The sequence below is a fragment of the Filicampus tigris genome, chromosome 2 (genome assembly GCF_054856515.1).
Source record: "Filicampus tigris isolate MCC_2025a chromosome 2, RoL_Ftig_1.0, whole genome shotgun sequence".
In the NCBI taxonomy this organism is placed as follows: domain Eukaryota; kingdom Metazoa; phylum Chordata; class Actinopteri; order Syngnathiformes; family Syngnathidae; genus Filicampus; species Filicampus tigris.
Window position 1 is genome coordinate 2,494,810 of NC_141218.1, and position 19,387 is coordinate 2,514,196.

The 19,387-nt window shown below is 51.7% G+C and overlaps 3 protein-coding genes across 4 annotated transcripts in view; 2 read left to right on the plus strand and 1 right to left on the minus strand.

The window, feature by feature from the left end:
• abca1b (ATP-binding cassette, sub-family A (ABC1), member 1B) overlaps window positions 1–3,408 on the plus strand; it is a 29,284-nt gene extending 25,876 nt beyond the window's left edge. Inside the window, exons 46-49 of the mRNA XM_086056568.1 lie at window positions 1,267–1,370; window positions 2,428–2,520; window positions 2,615–2,858; window positions 2,949–3,408. Of these exons, the coding sequence (XP_085912694.1) occupies window positions 1,267–1,370; window positions 2,428–2,520; window positions 2,615–2,858; window positions 2,949–3,101 (594 nt within the window). The 3' untranslated portion in view covers window positions 3,102–3,408. The remainder of the gene's footprint in view (window positions 1–1,266; window positions 1,371–2,427; window positions 2,521–2,614; window positions 2,859–2,948) is intronic.
• A 951-nt stretch (window positions 3,409–4,359) lies between these two features.
• On the plus strand, window positions 4,360–16,887 carry polr2b (RNA polymerase II subunit B). Of its 2 annotated transcripts, XM_086023503.1 has the most exons (24): window positions 4,360–4,524; window positions 5,791–5,863; window positions 5,994–6,144; window positions 6,590–6,702; window positions 6,774–6,993; window positions 7,317–7,475; window positions 8,276–8,440; window positions 8,512–8,708; window positions 9,587–9,706; window positions 9,775–9,961; window positions 10,039–10,182; window positions 10,262–10,401; window positions 11,233–11,344; window positions 11,434–11,588; window positions 12,276–12,474; window positions 13,583–13,751; window positions 13,855–14,046; window positions 14,133–14,383; window positions 14,451–14,540; window positions 14,613–14,720; window positions 14,791–14,904; window positions 14,976–15,136; window positions 15,255–15,450; window positions 16,693–16,887. In XM_086023503.1, the coding sequence occupies exons 1-24, from the start codon at window positions 4,506–4,508 to the stop codon at window positions 16,780–16,782; spliced, it is 3,525 nt and encodes a 1,174-aa protein (XP_085879629.1). In that variant the 5' UTR covers window positions 4,360–4,505; the 3' UTR covers window positions 16,783–16,887. The 2 variants fall into 2 exon arrangements, with proteins under 2 accessions (XP_085879629.1, XP_085879630.1); XM_086023504.1 differs by lacking the exons at window positions 4,360–4,524; window positions 5,791–5,863; window positions 5,994–6,144 and having other exon boundaries at window positions 6,597–6,706.
• On the minus strand, window positions 16,888–19,243 carry igfbp7 (insulin-like growth factor binding protein 7). Its single transcript, XM_086023515.1, has 5 exons — window positions 18,755–19,243; window positions 17,686–17,795; window positions 17,489–17,596; window positions 17,218–17,404; window positions 16,888–17,082 (listed from the first exon to the last, which is right to left on the minus strand). Exons 1-5 carry the CDS (start codon window positions 19,179–19,181, stop codon window positions 17,060–17,062), a joined length of 855 nt encoding a protein of 284 aa, XP_085879641.1. The 5' UTR covers window positions 19,182–19,243; the 3' UTR covers window positions 16,888–17,059.
• Between the last annotated feature and the right edge of the window lie 144 nt (window positions 19,244–19,387).

Here is a 19,387-nt window from a genome sequence, read left to right on the forward strand (position 1 = left end):
GTCGGGCACGAGGAAGAATCGAGAACCGTTAGGAACTGGAATCGAGTCGAGGAACCAGAATCGTAATGGCCCAAATTCGAACGATGCCCAACCCTATTCAGGGCCCGTTCGTTTAACATATCATTAGCCCCGTTAACACGCAATTACTTACATGCAGCAACCTTAGCTACTGGATTAGCATCCCTTTCATCACTTTCAAACACCTTAGCTAGAATGTTAGCATCCCTCAGTCCAGTGGCTCTGCACGTTGTTGCGCATTTCGCCATCCTTTTGGAATTGGGAAAATAAAACGTGACTTTTTTTCTTTTTTTTTTAACTAAAAACAGGAATATACTTTGAGTGCAAAAAATCACTGTCTAAGCGAATGCATTTGGCTATTGCACCTTGGCAAGTGCCACTCTCATGTTCTTTACACAGCAAATTTAGTTCCTTTCTTTTGTTTTTTGTATAGCTCCTTTGAAAAAGCTTTTCCAGTGCACGCTTGCCCACATTTGGAAGCGCCCGCTCATCAGCGAGGAGGCCTGCGTTTTTCCCGCCGGCTGGTCGATTGCTGCTAGCGCATCTGAATGGCAGAAGCCACTCTCCGTAGCGGCCCAGCTAAGTGACGTGGCTCGGCGGCCGCCGCGTTTGTGGGGCAACCGCATCGCCATCAAAGGATAAGGCCCGACATTGACGATGAGTCACAACGTGCTCATTTGGTTTAGCATCTTTGCAATGTCAAATGTCAAAGCACGTGCGAGCAATGCAAACATTTGAAAACGCCGCCTAGTTAAATGCAGTGTGAAGAGGCTTTTCATACTGTGCGTGCGTGCGTGCGTGTTAGGGTTAGGATCGACCTCATCTGAAGCCCTGCGACTCTGAGACTGACTCAACCCGTCCCCGGGGTTCCACCCAAACCAGGTCAAGAAGCGCTGCTCTCGTCACATTAGCGCACATCAGCTACCACGTTGGCGTCCGCTTAGCCACGCTAGCGTCCTTTTGAGGGAGGACGCTGACATGTTGATTAACTTTGACCCGTTTGACCAGCGTAACCACAGGGAACTGCTAATCAGGTTTTTTCATTTAGGTTACACAAGAGACTTAGCGGGCCGCGGGCCAGTCAGTGCGCAGCTTTGAGTTAGGTAACGGCGAGGAGCTTAAAAGGGGCCGAGCGCCGTCGGGCCGGCGCTGTGAGGATGCCGCTTGTCCTGGTCCTTGTGGCCTTCTCTCTCTGCTTCCTGTTGCGCTTGTGGGCGGAGCTAACCCTGGCTGTCACCGTGGTAACAGGACGAGCCGACCACGGGCATGGACCCCAAAGCCCGCCGAGCGCTCTGGAACTGCATCCTGGGCGTCATCAAGGAGGGCCGCTCCGTGGTGCTCACCTCGCACAGGTGCCAGCCGCCCGCTCGCTCGACTTTGTGTCGTCGCCTTCCGCTCGCCCTTCACGTGTGGCCTTGTCCTCCTCGTCCGTCACGTCTCCTTGTCACCGCCGCTGCCGGCCTTTTCTTCTCATGACCGTCACGTCTTTTTGTCCCCTTTTTCTTGTGTCCGTTCACGTGTCCTCTCTTTGAGGAGGCTAGCACTTAACTCAAGTGTGTGATGAGCAACGTATACACAGCGTTAAGTTCCCTCAAATTTGACGTAACCCAAAGACAGTCCATTGTGAACCAAGATCTTTCTCGACTTACTTTGAAGTTTGGTAAAGCGCTTTGGCCATCAAGTGCTACACGATCGGCATTTACCTTTTACCATTGCTGACACAGGTGACGATTCGCCAACAGCAACAGTAAAGCGCCAACTCCTGGCAAGGAGGACTTACTCCATGTCTATTTGCTTTTTTTTTTTTTTTTTTTCTTTTTCTTTGAAGTGGAAGTCAACGGAAACCCTTTTTTTTTTTTTTTTTTCAAGAATATGTTCTATGCAGGCCCACTAGTTGAAACACGGCATTGTGATTAATATTGCTTTTGTGGAGTATGAGTTAAGCAGCAAAATCCACCTCGTTTTAGCCATCTCAGGGGGCGGCCATTTTGTCATTTCTGTCGCCTGAAAATGACTTCACAAATGCTCACGGCTCAGATAACGACCAATCATAACTCAGCTTCAGAAAAGTTGGTCATTACCTGAGCCCTGAGACACTGTGAGGTCATTTTCAGTCGACAGAAGTGACAAAATGGCCGCCCCCAGAGACTGCTAAAAACGGGTGGGTGGGTTTTTACTGCTTAACTGATATTCCACAAAAGCAATATTAATCAGAATGCCGTGTTTCAACTAGCAGGCCTATATAGAACATATTCTTGAAAAAAAAAAAAAAAAAGGGTTCGGTTGACTTCCACTTTAAGTATTTGTTGCTGCTGTTGGCAGCCTTCTTAAGTATGTTAAAATAAGGCCAATATCGGCTTTACTCACCCATGCCCTGTTTGTAATCACACGTGTGTGTTTGTGCGTCAGCATGGAGGAGTGTGAGGCGTTGTGCACCCGCATGGCCATCATGGTGAACGGCAGGTTCAAATGTCTCGGCAGCGTCCAACATTTGAAGAACAGGTACGACGGCGCGCACGCACACGCACACACGCGGGTCTAAGAGAGGCGGGCGCGGTGGTAGCTGAGCGCAAGTTGTTGGGCGTGTGGGCTGCAGGTTCGGCGACGGCTACACCATCATCCTGCGCGTGGCCGGACCCGACCCCGATCTGCTTCCCGTCATCAAGTTCATCGAGAGCGAGCTGAGCGGCAGCACGCTGAAGGAGAAGCACCGCAACATGCTGCAGTACCAGCTGCCGTCGTCGCGATGCTCGCTCACGCATATCTTCTTCACGCTGGCCAACAACAAACGCGCACTCAGGATTGAAGACTACTCCGTCACGCAGACCACACTCGACCAGGTACGCTCACGGCCGCGCATGTGCACACGCACACACACACACACACACACACACAGACCGGTGTGACACGCGCTTGTGTTTGCGTGTTAGGTGTTCGTGAACTTCGCCAAGGACCAAAGCGACGACTATCACTCGAAAGACATTCACTCGCCCTCGTCCTCCACAAAGCGGCGCCAGGGCACAAGCGCAGTCCGAGTGGACCTTGCTCAGCAGGCGGAGCCCCCCGAAGAGAGCATCATGTGACCGCATCGCGCGACATGCCATTTGAGAACGGTCTGCGTGACGGGCGGAGCGGACGCCCATCGCCACGCAATGCAAAGGATTTTCCCCGGCGGCGGGTGGGCGTGGCCTCGCCGCACGGCGGAAGAGAAAAACTTGAAGCGGCGCCAGCGCGCGGCCGCCATTTTCCTTTCGGAATGGTGTCGAGTCGTGCGTGTCGATGAAGATTCCGAATCATTTCAAATCAACGTCTGTTTATTTTATTTATGTTTGTTCCCCTGCCAATCAAAGTGTTGATGATTTTTTTAAGAAGCAAAAATGTGTGAAAATACCTGTCTGTTGGGTTTTTTTTCTCTTTGGGGAAAAAAAAAACAAATCTTCAAAAGTGACACCAAACTGCTACTGCAAACATTCCAATCCAAGAAAAAAATCAACAGTCCACTGGCATTTGGAAGAAACCACTCCATGCACAGTAAACCTCGTAACAACGATGAGGAGAAGAAAATTATGTCCCGACGTTTTGAATTTGTGAAGGCGACGCGGCACTCCAGTCCAACAGTTCATAGCTCCGCCGCGGCGTGGCTCAACGTGGGGTGGATCTAAACATTTGACTCCGCCCCCACACTGATTCTACGCCCCTTCATTATTCTTTTTTTGACCAACTATTTGCTTGGTGGTTTTAATGATGCACCGTTTTATGACGTCACGCTTACTTTTTAACACTTGATTGAACATAGAGAATTACAAACTTTCAAACCTTAGTCGGGGCGGAGGTATGAACTGTTGGACGAAAATGGTCGAAACGGCCATTTGACGTCCATTCTAGGTGAACGAAGGGTTGCAGAACCACGAAAGCGTGTAAAGTGTGTTCCGAGGCCCTGAAAATGGAGTTGATGTTGGTTCTGAGTGTCTATGCCGTTAGTTTCAAAAGTTGTGGTTGAAAGACGTCCTCCACTTAAATGAGTGGGATGTGGAGTACCACATGTCCCCAGCAGAGGTCACACTCACTGTCTGGTTATGGTTGAGTTTCAGTCAGTTGAGAGTTTGTTTTTTTCAATGTGAAATTACGTGTTTTTAAAATGTGACGTGATTAGACGGCGCCTCGGTGAAGCCGCCAAGGAAATAACACAATAAAAGAAAAAAGAAGGCAATTAGATGTCAACAATTAATGTGGGAGGAGTCAAACATTTAGGTCCACCCCACGATGAGCCGCGCCTCGAACTGTCGAACTGCGCTCTGCAGCCACTGCTATTCGACCGTTAGGCATACTTGGTTGACACTTACCAGTAGATGGCGGTAATGAATCCGATAGTTTCTTGCCAACCTCCATACAACTCCCTAAGAAGAAGTAGAAGAGCCTAAGCGCAGTCGCGGTGTGGTCTGCATCTGAAGTGGACCTGGTTGACGTTCTCGGACTTGAGCTTTCAAATGTACGACCAGGACGAAGGTGAGCTTTTACAACTTGAACATTGCATCGAGCCGCACGCGTGCCAAACAAAAGTGAACCAACCTCCGCATCTTGGCAAGCAATCAACACAATAGCGCACTAGCTTAGCCTAGCATAGCTTATCCTACCTAGAGATGTGACAACAAAATTCCAATCTTTTTTTCCCCAGCAAGAACCCGAAAGAGCATAAATGAAGGATCGTACAAAATGGTGTTGACATTTTGTCAATAGTTTTAGAATGAAGTTAGTTGTGAGATTTGAAAGGCTTCAAAAAGCGGGTAAAATGCTGGCCAACTTTCTTCATTGTTTCAATGGACTGGCCTGTGACTGCTCGTCTGTGCGGCTGTTTAGGGACAAGACAAAAGCTAAGAAAAGCACTTGGAGAGTCGAGCTAAGCATAGGGAACGGCTACGTGTGCCATAAAAGCCATTTCTGCAGTTCCACCCCCGTCTGCCTGTTGTTTGTTTGGCTAGCGGAGATTACCACACCATCGCTGCCAACTTGTCCTGGTGGACGGTGCCATTGCGAGTTTAGGCGACACAACTTTTACCGCGGTGTCAAATTTTCGCCCGTAGTGTACAATTTGAATGAAATTATGTCTGCATGTCGACGAATACCTACCTCAAAAGAATGTTGACATAAATATTGTAGCTATCTTTCAACACTATTTGGGTGGTCAAAGCTAAGTTATCCCGCCGTGTGTGCAATAAACACCGAAATACTGCAGGGAAATCCTGAAATGGAAAATGAGGTGACACAGGAGACTGTACGTCATATGTATTAAATGAGAGGAGTGCAAAACAGATCTGCACGACGTGATCACACGAAATTGGCGGAAAAGAGTCAGTTCTCACATACCAAGCTTAGCCTAGTTGAGCATCTTCACACGCCAGCAGGTGAACCAACCGGGCTAAGCTCTGAAAGACTGCAGGGTTAATTATATGACTTGTACGAATATTCCGTAATGGCACTACCCTTTTTCTAAAAGAAACAAAAGTTCTGAAAATCAAGCGTAGTCAAAGAAGAAATGAAAGTTGCTACCCACTGTGCCGTGAACAAGTCGGCGAGCTGGTCATTTGAATCAGCTGTGTTGGAATTGTGAGACATCTAAAACAGGCTGGATCGGGGCTCACGAGGATCAGACTTGGGCACCCCTGACTTCCAGCCTGCCGGTTCAGTTTAGCTAAGCGTCCGATACGCGGACGAGGACCCCGAACAGCCTGGTAAGCGCCCTCTTCCCTCACTTGCTATCCCGTGTGCGTGCAGAGAACCAGTACGATGAGGACGACGACGAGATCACGCCGGATCTGTGGCAGGAAGCCTGCTGGATTGTCATCAGGTGTGTTTTCGGCCATCTCAAGGAGTCGGGTTCGTTGCTGGCGTTTTGTCTGTTGGCGGATGTATCCGCAGGTTCTCCTGTAGCTCGCGTCGTCCTCAAAAGGCGTGCGTCCGTGTCGCTTGATTTCCAGCTCCTATTTTGACGAGAAGGGTTTGGTGCGGCAACAGCTGGATTCCTTCGACGAGTTCATCCAGATGTCGGTCCAGAGGATCGTGGAAGACGCGCCGCCCATCGACCTGCAGGCCGAAGCCCAGCACACCTCGGGAGAGGTGGAGGAGCCCGTAAGTTGTTCTGTCGGAACGCTGAGTCGGCTCGCGTTGTCCCGAAATTCTCCACCAAAAATCCCCGCGTGGCCATTCGGGAGTCGGGAACCAGCCGTTCACTCATGGACCACTCCCTAATCACTATATCGAGACTTTGTATTTGCCTGGCGGTTGGGAACGGGTGAGTGGTTGCAATCGCAGTCACTGTCTTGGCAATCGTTCATCGTTCCTGACTGCTCAGTCACAAGAATTGGAAACGTGACACAAGATTGACTCAAAATGACAGACCGTCCTAACGCTGAATCGGGTCATCCCAAGCACAACGCCATGAACTTGCAACATTGGGTGGCGGCTTCCGTGGAGTTGCACTTTCTGCAGACTGCTTTTTTTGTGGGCGGAGCGGCGTTTGACTCCCTTTGGACGGGGAGTCGCACGTTTTGCCGTGACTTGTGGTGTGTTGCAGCCGCGTTACCTGCTGAAGTTCGAGCAGATCTACTTGTCCAAGCCCACCCACTGGGAGCGGGACGGCGCCCCGTCGCCCATGATGCCCAACGAGGCCCGACTGCGAAATCTCACGTAGGTCCGTCGCCGCCGCCGTACGTTGTCCTCGGGCGGCCGCGCTCACCCGCTCGCCCTCCCTCCCCCAGATACTCGGCCCCCCTGTACGTGGACATCACCAAGACCATCATCAAGGAGGGAGAGGAGCAGCTGCAGACGCAGCACCAGAAGACATTCATCGGCAAGATTCCCATCATGCTGCGCTCCACCTACTGCCTGCTCAGCGGCCTGACCGACCGTGACCTGTGCGAGCTCAACGAGTGCCCGCTGGACCCCGGCGGCTATTTCATCATCAATGGTTCCGAGAAGGTGCCCACATTCGAGGACTCCAATAAATAAGCAACAGATATCGAAACGGTGGCGAGTTGCGGCCAGAGTAAAGTGCACGACTTGTTGTCCTCGGCTTTGTGTTCGTCCAAAAGTCAAATTGCAATCTTTTTCTTTTTTTGCTAACTTTAAGAGTTGCCTTCCTTGATACATGCCGGCCGGAGCCAGCCATTAGGACAAAGTTTCGTTTGAAAGTTACACTAAGTTGCAACTATGTCAAAACGTTCCGTTGACATTGAAGAAAATGTTCAATGCTGTACCGAAATGCCGAGCAGGTGACGTGTCGTGTCGTGTACGGTGTGCAGGTGCTGATCGCCCAGGAGAAGATGGCCACCAACACGGTGTACGTGTTTGCCAAGAAGGACTCCAAGTACGCCTTCACGGGCGAGTGCCGCTCCTGCTTGGAGAACTCGTCGCGTCCCACCAGCACCATCTGGGTCAGCATGATGGCGCGTGGAGGACAGGTCGGTCAAAAGGAAGTCAAGTGTTTCCCCGTGCCCGCACGGGTGGGAACGGATAGTCATTGAAATTATTTTATTTTATTTTATTTTTTGCAAATTTGGATTTGATGGTATATGAATCAGCATCACACAGGGTGCTCATCGCTCCAATAATAGGCCTTTGGATACTTGAATAGATTCAAGATTCAACAACGGTACACTTCCACATGGAACGATTCGGGTCTATTCAGCGGCATTAGGATTCAATGTGATTTGGTAGAGCTGTTTGTCATATTTAGTCATCCAACGTGGATGTACAAGCTCTCCTAAGCACAAACAATTCCGATAAATTCCGTTCAAAGAAACGGCAAATCATCAGCAACCTCCAACCGATTTCGATCTGCTCTGCCGTTCTCACGAAGGACCGTTGGATCTGCGTATCCACACGTGGGAAGCCGTATGATTTTCAAACATAAATATTGAAATTAGTCGGGTTACCACTGTTTTTGCCCACTCTCTGACAGAAAATACGGAGCAAACCAGAAAGTGAATCTTAATCCATTTGTTGCATTTCTGACATTTTGAATTGGAAATGATGCCCGGTTTTGGAATGAAAAATGTTTAGTTTTTTTTTTTTTTTTTGTCGTCCGATTCATCCATCGTTCGTGGAAAATATAATTGGACAGACGAATGGAATGTTAAAATAGCGGTTCGTTCGTTGCATCGCTATGGCAGGGTATTTTTTGCACGCGGCTGTCAAGATGTTCAATATGATATAAGCCGTCAGCCGCAAGCCACCGATGAACCGTGTTTTTGTCTCTCAGGGCGTGAAGAAGAGCGCCATCGGCCAGAGGATCGTGTCCACGCTGCCGTACATCCGCCAGGAAGTCCCCATCATCATCGTGTTCCGAGCGCTGGGCTTCGTGTCGGACAGAGACATCCTGGAACACATCATCTACGACTTTGACGACCCCGAGATGATGGAGATGGTGCGTACCGTCGTCCCGGCCGCTCCGCGCGGCGCCGCCTCCTCGTGACCCCGCCGGTTGCGCTTGTTCAGGTGAAGCCGTCGCTGGACGAAGCCTTCGTCATCCAGGAGCAGAACGTGGCCTTGAACTTCATCGGCTCCAGGGGAGCCAAACCGGGAGTCACCAAAGAGCGCAGGATCAAGTACGCCAAAGAAGTCCTGCAGAAGGAAATGCTGCCGCACGTGGGCGTCAGCGACTTCTGCGAGACCAAGAAGGCCTACTTCCTCGGGTGAGCCGAGCAAAAGCGCAGCAGTCGTCAACGGCGGCCGCCAAAGTCAAGTTTCGCACGTGCAAACGCGCTCTGTCACATCTTTCGTTGTCGCTGGATGCTTTCAAAACTTTTGTTGATTTGTTATTCTCCGCGTTCAGACGCAGACTAGGCTCCAAACAGTTGATTGTTTATGAGTGCAAATATCGAAGATGTTCGGTGAAGACTGACATAATCCGGTACTGTTTTATTTATTCATTTTGTTTCCCTGCTGATATCGGAGCAATATCAAGGCCCCCCTGCCCCGCCCCTACTAATTCTTCTACTTTGATGCTTGGCTTGCCAGTAAACTTAAGATCGGAGTGGCAAGAAACAGCTCAAAGCTGCATCAAGTGCTCCTCAAGATTTTAAGATGCATTTTAGAGCTCAAGCGTCCATCTCTAAAAAATTCAAGATGGTGGAGGACTTTTTTTTTCTCCCCCCCTTGCCCAAAAAGCCAGCAGCAGTTTATCCTTGCTTTTATCTGCAGTAGACTTGATTCAGAACATATTAGTCCAATCCTAAAGGCTTCACACTGGCTCCCAGTCAGCTGTAGAATCGACTTGAAAGTTGTGCTACTGGTTTCGTCTCTGATCACGTGAAAGAACTGCTCATGGAATTTTAAACCAGCAGGGCTCTCAGGTGAGCAGACTCGGGTCAATTTAGTGAAGGCCAGCTTTCAAAGCAAACATGGTGAAGCAGCATTTAGCTGTTATGCTAATGGAATAAGCTGTCGGGCCCAAGTGTGAATGCCTTCAAGCCGCTCTTAAAAACGTTTTTTTTTTTTTTTTTTGCTTCCCCCCTCGTGCTCTTGATGAAATGTTTGATGGCTGGATCTTGCGTTTGTGCGTGGCGTTCAGGTACATGGTCCACAGGCTGCTGCTGGCCGCTCTGGGCAGACGAGAGCTGGACGACAGAGATCACTACGGCAACAAGAGGCTGGACCTGGCCGGACCGCTCCTGGCCTTCCTCTTCAGAGGGTCGGTCTCGCCACCTCGTCCGATTTGCCCTTTGCTGGCCCGCGCTTGAGCTTCCCGTCTCGCGTCAGGATGTTCAAGAACCTGCTGAAGGAGATCCGCATTTACGCGCAGAAGTTCATCGACAGAGGCAAAGACTTCAACCTGGAGCTAGCCATCAAGACCAGGATCATCTCGGACGGACTCAAGTACTCGCTGGCCACCGGCAACTGGGGCGACGTCAAGAAGGCCCACCAGGCCCGGGCCGGCGTGTCCCAGGTCGGCCCGTCTCGCACGCACGCACGCGCGATGTCGTTTTCCTTCCGCTCTGACTGAGCGCTTTTGTCTGGCGGCAGGTGCTGAACCGTCTCACCTTCGCGTCCACCCTGTCTCACTTGCGCCGCGTCAACTCTCCAATCGGACGCGATGGCAAACTGGCCAAACCCAGACAGCTGCACAACACGCTGTGGGGGATGGTGTGCCCGGCAGAGACCCCCGAGGTTGGCGCTTCCCGCAGCGTCATGTCAAATGCTCGGCTCCAGACGCTTGACTGCTTTTGTATGCGCGCGTCTTCTTCAGGGTCACGCTGTGGGCCTGGTCAAGAACCTGGCCCTGATGGCCTACATCTCGGTGGGATCTCAACCGTCGCCCATCCTGGAGTTCTTAGAGGAGTGGAGCATGGAGAACTTGGAAGAGATCTCGCCTGCCGCCATTGCCGAGTCAGTCTCTCACGCGCACACGCACACACATTCCGGTGACTACGCTGTCGTGTGTGTGCGATCTTGGCAACACTCAAAAATACATTGCGGCTGCAGACGGAGACGCTGAGCATTAAGTAGCTTCTGCGCATGCGTGAGATGTAATACCCCTCCATACCATCGGCGGCGCTAGTCACTATTCCTGATGGTTAGAAAAAGCCAACCGCAAAGCTCTTAGCGGGGGCGGAATCTAAAAAAATGTAAACAGTGCATTCCGCTCTATTTTTGCCTCCCGATGACCTCCCACACGAAGCAAACCCTCCCGCTCTTGACACGCAATCGTGCAAAACAACCCTCGCTCTTGTACTTGGAAGATGATTAAGGCGGCAAGAGAAACGGCACAAAATGTCTCTCATGCACCTTTACGGCAAAGTTGCCTTCTAGCTCTTGTACATTGTACGTCAAAGTGAGGAGGGTGACGACGTGCAAACTGATGGAAATTCTCAAGACTTTCCATTGCCTACCGTTTATCCGCCTTTGTCACTTCCCGTTGGTGCAGAGGTGTACATGTAACAATTTTATAGACAAATGATGCCATTTCTAATCGGTGTATAGATGGCGGGGGCAAATGGCTTCGTGGGGCCTAATCCAAAATGATTGCGAAGCACTGATCAGAAGTAGATTTTGCAGCTAATGGATTACGCCTGCGCTTGATTGCGCCTCCCCTGCCTCCGTTTTGATTTCTGACGCCATTACGTCAAGTGCCCCATCTTGACGCCGCAGTTTGTAGTTGCTGACGAGACAATTGCGACGGCACCGTGTGTGACTTGTTTGTGCGGTGTGACACGGCAGCGCCACCAAGATCTTTGTGAACGGCTGCTGGGTGGGAATCCACAAGGATCCCGAGCAGCTGATGAACACGCTGCGGAAGCTTCGGCGCCAGATGGACATCATCGTGTCCGAGGTGGGGCGCTCGGCGGGAGGGAGGGAGGCCGCTCCCCCCTGCCGTCTCGCCCCTCACGCTTCTCGCCGCTCCCGCCTTCCCCCTCGCAGGTGTCCATGATCCGAGACATCCGGGAGCGCGAGATCCGCATCTACACGGACGCCGGGCGCATCTGCAGACCGCTTCTCATCGTGGAGAAGCAGAAGCTCTTGCTCAAGAGACGACACATCGACCAGCTCAAGGAGCGAGAGTACAACAACTACAGGTGACGGGAGGCTGCGCTATTTGACGTCGCACATACGGCTCAGTTCCATGTTAATGGTAAAGACGCTTGAATATAAATAATCATAATCCAGCCAAGTCCCATGCCGAAACTGCCGTGCTTGAAATCCCGTCTTCAAAAAGTTGTTGATGAGTCGGAATCGGAGGCCGTAATGGTCAAGATAATCGAGAGAGAGAGAGAGAGAGAGAGAGAGAGAGCTTCAGCTCAGCGGCAAGATTTCGTCAAAACTTGTTTGGGGAAATCCCTTCAAATCTGCCAGAGCTTGGTCGCTCAAAGCCGTTGACTTTGGCAAAAGGGTGGAGGCCACTCTGAAATGCGCCTGTCGCGTCAACGTGGCAACCATGCCAGTTGCGAAATGGACAAATTCATACACTCGTCACTTTTGCTGTCTGTCACTTGTGCATTGGAACCAAGTCATGAGGCGCCCTCCTGTGGCGTTTATGCTCAAGGCGGCTAGAGTGGCATTTGGAGAGAAAGAAGCAAACAAAGGGCCTCCGTTGTGTTCGTTTTCATGCAACTGGAGCAAAAATCCTAAAGGGAATTGGCCTCTCACTGCCAATACTTGAAATACTCCCAGCAGCAGTCAAATGAATTTGTTTTGCTTTGACCGTTGTTGATGGAATGATGCGAAAATACTTGAGTCATCGTCATGCTCTGGCTGGCGTTCAGCTGGCAGGACCTGGTGGCGAGCGGCGTGGTGGAGTACATCGACACGCTGGAGGAGGAGACGGTGATGCTGGCCATGACCCCCGATGACCTTCAGGAGAAAGGCGTGGCCTACTGCTCCACCTACACCCACTGTGAGATCCACCCGTCCATGATCCTGGGGGTGTGCGCCTCCATCATCCCCTTCCCCGATCACAACCAGGTGGGTCGGCCGCTCCGCTTCGCCATGTCAAATGTAAATCCATAGTCCTTAATCACCCCGAAAAATCAAATTTAAAAAAATTGGAGCAGCGCTGCTCTTTCCCAGGCGCCGGGCACATATTTGCCTCTGAAGCTTCTGGAACGTTTCCAAAGCATTGTTTGCCCTTGAGCTTTTCGTTCCCTTCTAGAGTCGTTGGATCCATGCATGGAAATGCCGTACAAGGCCTTTGGCCTGCTACACAGTCGACGCATAAAAGCTAGTCGGGCTTTTGACGTTCTTGGCAGGGAAAAGGCAAAATCGGGACACAAAGGTGTCCCATTGTCTTTGTGTGTCTTCATCTTTCAAAAGTCTTCAAAATATTAGCACATGAGAAGGTGGATTTTATTGTTGTAGGCAATAACAGCAGAATACATTTTTAGAAAGTGGCCCGCACATTGATGTGCATTATGTTTAAGGTTAACATTTACAATTAGCGTCAATGTCATGGCTAAGAGCCACTAAGAATTCCAGTACACAAAAGTGAAATGGTAAAACAAGTTCTGAGATGAACCGATACACGTTGAGTTGTTCAATATGTGTATCATCAAATTTTGTGCTGAAAAAAATTGATTAGTATCACAAAAAGGAATATAATATAAATGGTCGCTGTCCTGTGAAAAACACTTATCTCCAATTTTGGAAACTTGTTTGATTTTCACTTTAATGCCAAGTCTGTAACGTAGAAACATGATTCATGTAAAAATAAGAAAATGGAGATAAGTGTTTTTCACATGACAGCGACGAAATATATGGAACAATGTCAAATATATACTGTACATGTTGATGTATGTGTATATCTATTTTCATTTGAGAAAAATCGCATGTACGCTTTTTTTTTTGAATCGGGACTCCGTAGATACTTCAAACCAAAGTCTCTCTCCTACTTAATATTATTTGCATCAAAATAATGAGAGAAATTTGGACTCGTTCTTTCTAGCTTATTAGGCCTGCGCCAATGCACTTGCGATCACGTTGGGGCCAGTGTGGCCCGCCCACCGCCACAAATGAGTTTGACACACCTGGCTCGGACCAGAACATTTCCCAGCGCCCTTTGCTTGTGTGCGTTCAGTCCCCCAGGAACACGTACCAGTCGGCTATGGGCAAGCAGGCCATGGGCGTCTACATCACCAACTTCCACGTTCGCATGGACACGCTGGCCCACGTCCTCTACTACCCTCAGAAGCCGCTGGTCACCACGCGCTCCATGGAGTACCTGCGCTTCAGAGAGCTGCCGGCAGGTACGCAAGCGCGCGGCCGCTCGCTAACGGCCGCTCGCTAACGGCCGCTCGCTAACGGCCGCTCGCTAACGGCCGCTCGCTAACGGCCGCTCGCCGTCGGCAGGCATCAACTCCATCGTGGCCATCGCCTCGTACACGGGCTACAACCAGGAGGACTCGGTCATCATGAACCGCTCGGCCGTGGACCGGGGCTTCTTCAGGTCCGTCTTCTATCGCTCCTACAAGGAGCAGGAGTCCAAGAAGGGCTTCGACCAGGAGGAGATCTTCGAGAAGCCCACCAAGGAGACCTGCCAGGGTGAGCTTGCCTGTAACACCGCCTCGCATTCGGAGCACGGCGTCTGCGAACGCGCGGCATCGCTGACGCCGTCCGCCGCCGCGCAGGCATGCGCCACGCCATCTACGACAAACTGGACGACGACGGCCTGATCGCCCCGGGCGTGCGCGTGTCGGGCGAGGACGTGATCATCGGCAAGACGGTGACGCTGCCCGACAACGACGACGAGCTGGACAGCAGCAACCGGCGCTACACCAAGCGCGACTGCAGCACCTTCCTCCGCACCAGCGAGACCGGCATCGTGGACCAGGTCATGGTCACGCTCAACCAGGAGGGCTACAAGTTCTGCAAAATCCGGGTAAGTCCCGCCAAGCTGCCGGCGCCCCGACCGCCGCGCGTGACGTCTGGCGCGCTTGTGACGGCAGGTCCGTTCGGTCCGGATCCCGCAAATCGGGGACAAGTTCGCCAGCAGGCACGGGCAGAAAGGAACCTGCGGCATCCAGTACAGGCAGGAGGTAAACGGGGCGTTGGCGGAGGACAGGCGGGGGGCCGGCGGGCGCCGTCGTCACGCTGCTTTTGTTTGGCAGGACATGCCGTTCACGTGTGAGGGCATCACGCCCGACATCATCATCAACCCGCACGCCATCCCGTCCAGAATGACCGTCGGCCATCTCATCGAGTGCCTGCAGGGCAAGGTGAGCCCCGCGCGTTCCCGCAGCCTCCAGCGTGGTTGGCGTGGTCCGACTTGCCGTTTCCTCCCCGCAGGTTTCGGCCAACAAAGGCGAGATCGGCGACGCCACGCCCTTCAACGACGCCGTCAACGTGCAGAAGGTGTCCAACCTGCTCTCGGAGTACGGCTACCACCTGAGGGGAAACGAGGTGAGCGCGACTTCCTGTCGGTGCCGCATGCCGCCCCTCCTTCGGCTCCGTTGACGGGCGGCCGTGTTCAGGTCCTGTACAACGGCTTCACGGGCCGGAAGCTGACGTCGCAGATCTTCATCGGGCCCACGTACTACCAGCGCCTCAAGCACATGGTGGACGACAAGATCCACTCCAGGGCCCGCGGACCCGTGCAGATCCTCAACAGGCAGCCCATGGAGGGACGATCGCGGTGAGGCCCGTCGCGGACGCACACGCGCCGCTAACCAAAAGAATGGAGAACATTTTGCCTCGTCAGCCGTCCGTCCGTCCGTCTCACCCGCGTGCCATGTGCTGCGCGTGTCTTTCAGAGACGGAGGCCTTCGTTTTGGCGAGATGGAGCGCGACTGCCAGATCGCTCACGGCGCCGCTCAGTTCCTGCGCGAGCGACTCTTCGAGGCGTCCGATCCCTACCAGGTGCACGTGTGCAACCTGTGCGGACTCATGGCCATCGCCAACACGCGCACTCACACGTACGAGTGTCGCGGCTGCCGCAACAAGACGCAGGTAACGCGCGCGGGTAAAAGCAACGCTTTGTCAACTCCGAGGAATGGGCTGCGTTGGCTCAGCAAATCTGCTCGACCAACATACATTTGTCTCGGATGCTTGTCGTCGTTGGAGAATGGCCGCTCGCTCATAGGCGGACTGGCTGAACTTTGTCCGTTTCTTTGACAGTCACACGAGAGATGCGCTCGCTCTCTCTCGGCTTACTATTTTTTTAAAATCTCGTCGCGCCGTTGTCTGACTCAGCTTAGTCGTCAATGTTGGCATGCCGTGTTGAGTAAAAAGATTGTGCGCTGTTGGGACTTGAAATTTTGGGCCAAAAGTGCAGCTCAGGGCCCGACCCATTGGATCGACTGGTATCGGCCCTTTTCAAACCGATCACAGTCGGACGGAAATGTTTCTGCTGAACTGCTGTGAGCGTGCAGGATGTTCTTGGTCCTGCAGAATCAGTAAAAGCTGTTCAATGTCGGTCATTCCGAAGGAAGGCCTTGCGCCTTTTGTCCACTAGAGGGCCGACTGACTCCATTCAATGCAATCTGCTTTTTGGGAAACGATGACTTGCGGACACGCCAACGTTTCCAACCATGATGGTGGGCCACAGAGTCCACATGACTGGACTCACAATTGCCCCTCGCGACTGTGGCCTGAGGGAAGCCATCTTACGTTGCCACTCTCACTGACAACTTGTGTCTTTTCTTTTTTTTCACTGAAAACACTTACCAGTGTGCGTTTTATGCCTGGATCCCTTTTATGGAGTCAAAGAACCAACTTCGGTGTTTGCATCTACCATTCAGAGTATATTATCTCTGTATTGTAGATTGTGACTTACAGAGCAGCCAATTGTCATTTTATTGTTGATGGCTGGGCCAACATGATGGAGAGCAATCTTTGAGGCGCACTCAGAGAGAAAATGTCAAATGGCCTTGTTAGCAATAAGCTCGACTTTCTTGCTACAACCCTGTGCCATACATGCACGGAGGCATTTTTGCCGACGAGACAGTTGGCCACAGCCAGCTTCACTTTTGCCGACAATGAGGAAGCGGCATTGTTCAGGCCGAATCTTGACAAGCTGTCAAATGTTCTGCCTGCAATTCATCATCTTTGTTGTTGTAAGCATTAAGGGAGTTTCTTTTAGTTTCTTTTTACTAATCTGTTATCAAAATTCTGTTCTGCCGGAATGGATCTTGAAAGCTCCGAATGGGTCAGTTGCCGATTCTACTTGATCGTCGTTTGTGTTGCTTTCAGATCTCGTTGGTGCGTATGCCGTATGCGTGCAAGCTTCTCTTCCAAGAGTTGATGTCCATGAGCATCGCTCCCCGGATGATGACGGCGTAGCCGGAGCGCCTCGGCCAATCGGACACCGCCCCCCCCCCCCCCAACATGTTTTGACTTTTGTCTTTTCGTTTTGTACACAACAATAAAAGTGACGTGAGCACACAATCACATGCTGCAGGTGAGCTTTATTCACATTTTTTGTGCTCAAATGCTATTTTCTATACTCGTTAGAAAAGAAGTGACAGAAGAGAGCATGCTTTGGGTATTTCAAAGTCAAAGGTCAGCAGGTGCGACGGTCCAAGACGCGTCTCCCCGCGGCCGCCGATGGATCGGCGGCTCACAGTTCTTCCTCCTTCATCACTGACAGGAAATGACAAATCATTAGTAGCTTTTGCTGCCTCCGTGCCGACGCCAGGCTTTTATTTTGAAGAGCAGGATTTGTGCCCGATGGCTATTTGGTGGCAGCACACTTGAAGCCAGCCGGCCGGAACTTACCTTTCTTGACCTCCACGTTCTCGATGACCTCCACGCCCTTGATGACCTCCACGTCCTTGATGACTTCCACCTTGACGTCGTGGATGTTGGACACCAGATGAATTTCGCCAACGGCCGATGCGTCGCCTTTGGCGTTGGCGGCGTGACACTCATAAGTGCCCGCCTCATCTTTTGTCAGTGGAGAGATCTGAAGAGGGTGGAAGGTGATAACAAATGTGAGTTTTTTTTTTTTTTTTTTATTAAGGGTCTGCGTCCACTTGCTGCCACTGACCAGAACCCAGCCCGTCACTTGATGTTTCTCGGGGCCTCCTCTGGTCTGGACGGCCAGGTTGTCCCTGTCCCCGGGAAGGAGGGCAAACTTCTTCCTGCCGCTGACCACCTGCGGGAGGACGCCATCTTTGTGGTCATCATCGTCGTCATGGTCAGTGAATGTTTTTTTTTTTTTTTTTTTTTTTTCTTTTGTTGTACCTTCCTCCAAGTGAGCACGGGCGTGGGCACGCCGTTGGCTTCGCAGCTGAGGAAAACTTGAGCGCCGCTGACGTTGAAGACGCGCGCGGGAGGCGAAACGATGACGGGAGCTGCCGAGACACGAAGAGGAATTCTGTTTGGGTTAGCTGGCTCGTTCAGGAATTCCGTGTTTGGGCCAGCGTCGAGAGGATTAGTGCGCGCGCGCACACGCCGCAACTTGTTTTGCTAGCTTGGCATGAGCGTGAGCAACATTTTCCAGGTTGAAAGTGTCAGATGAAACGTTTTCCGTGCTTGGTCTTCAACACCGCGAGAGCGTAGAGTGGCGGGACCACCACAAACATGTTTGTTGGTCAGGCTGTCAGCTCGATGTGACAAGCATCCGCAGATCCATGCCCCCTAGCTTGTTTGCTCTGGGTGACAAAAGGGCCCTTTGCCTTTAGTTGTCAATATTGGGGGGGGGGGGGGGGGGAGGCAGTTAGCCTCTGTCATAAATTTCCAACAAATTTGGGTATTTATTGTGCAGCTGTGTAGTTTTTTTAATGTATTTTTGTATATAGTCACTGTGGCTTCCCTTCACCCCCATGTTTGACTTGTGTTAGCAGAAATGAATACCTGAGTTCAATACATTTTCCAATTGTTTTTTTTTTCTTTGCTTGGATAATTTTTGCGATGGGTGCCGTTTTTGGGGGCTTGATTAAGCCTCCCCCGAAATGTGTGGGCACGTGCCGGTTGACAACAACTAAACGGTGGCTTGTAGGGCTGTCATTAACAAATGTTTTTAGAATCAATTATCCTATCGATTACTCCGCTGATTAATTGGAAGACAAACATAGTTCTGGGCGGCGGATAAAGGTTTTTAAACTCATTGTACTTTTGAGGCAGAAAAGTTTGTGTCGACTTAACTGACTTGTCCAATTTTAGTAGCGTGACTACAACCCTTTTCTGGTTTGGTTCTTGAAATTGTTAGCTTAGCATCAGTAAGAACGTGTTTTTTTTGTTGTTGCCGTGGAAACAAACGTTTTCCCTGTTGCTGTGCTGTAAACTGAGCAGGAAGTTGGAGTGTCCTCACCTGCCGCACATCGCCCTTTGTTGCGCACTCCGACTTGCGGGCGTCCTTCTCTCTGAGCGCGCGCGTCGGCGCTCTTGAGCGCACACGCGTGCGCGTACGTGACGCCGTCAGTGCCGCACACTTGGTCTTGGTTCTTGCACGCGCACACGCCCGCTTTGCTCTTCTTGTCGGTACGGAGGCACTCCAGGCCGGCGCCGCAGCGCTGCGCGCCGGCGCCTCTGCCGGCGGCACATCGCTCGCCCTCCGCCGCCAGGCACAGCGTGCAACAGCCGCACGCGTCCGCAACCGAACCGGCGGCGCAGCCCTCGGCCGGCAGAGGCGCGCACAGGGCCGGTTCGCAGGGGCCACACTCCTTAGCCGCCTGGACGCACAGCAGCAGCGCAGCTGCCAGCGGAGCCCAACGCCACAAAAACAAGTTGCACTTCATGACGACCTCAAAGTTTTGACAAGAACCAAACGGGACTCACAGACAGCAACCCAGGCCGGCTCCGCCTACGACAGGATGTGCGTGCGCGCGTGCGTGTGAAAGAGCGAGATCCATGTGATCCCAGGCCAACACACTTGGATCGCAACTTTTTTTTCCTCTTCAAGAATGTTACATACATACAAGCACGCACGCACACACTCTCTAAT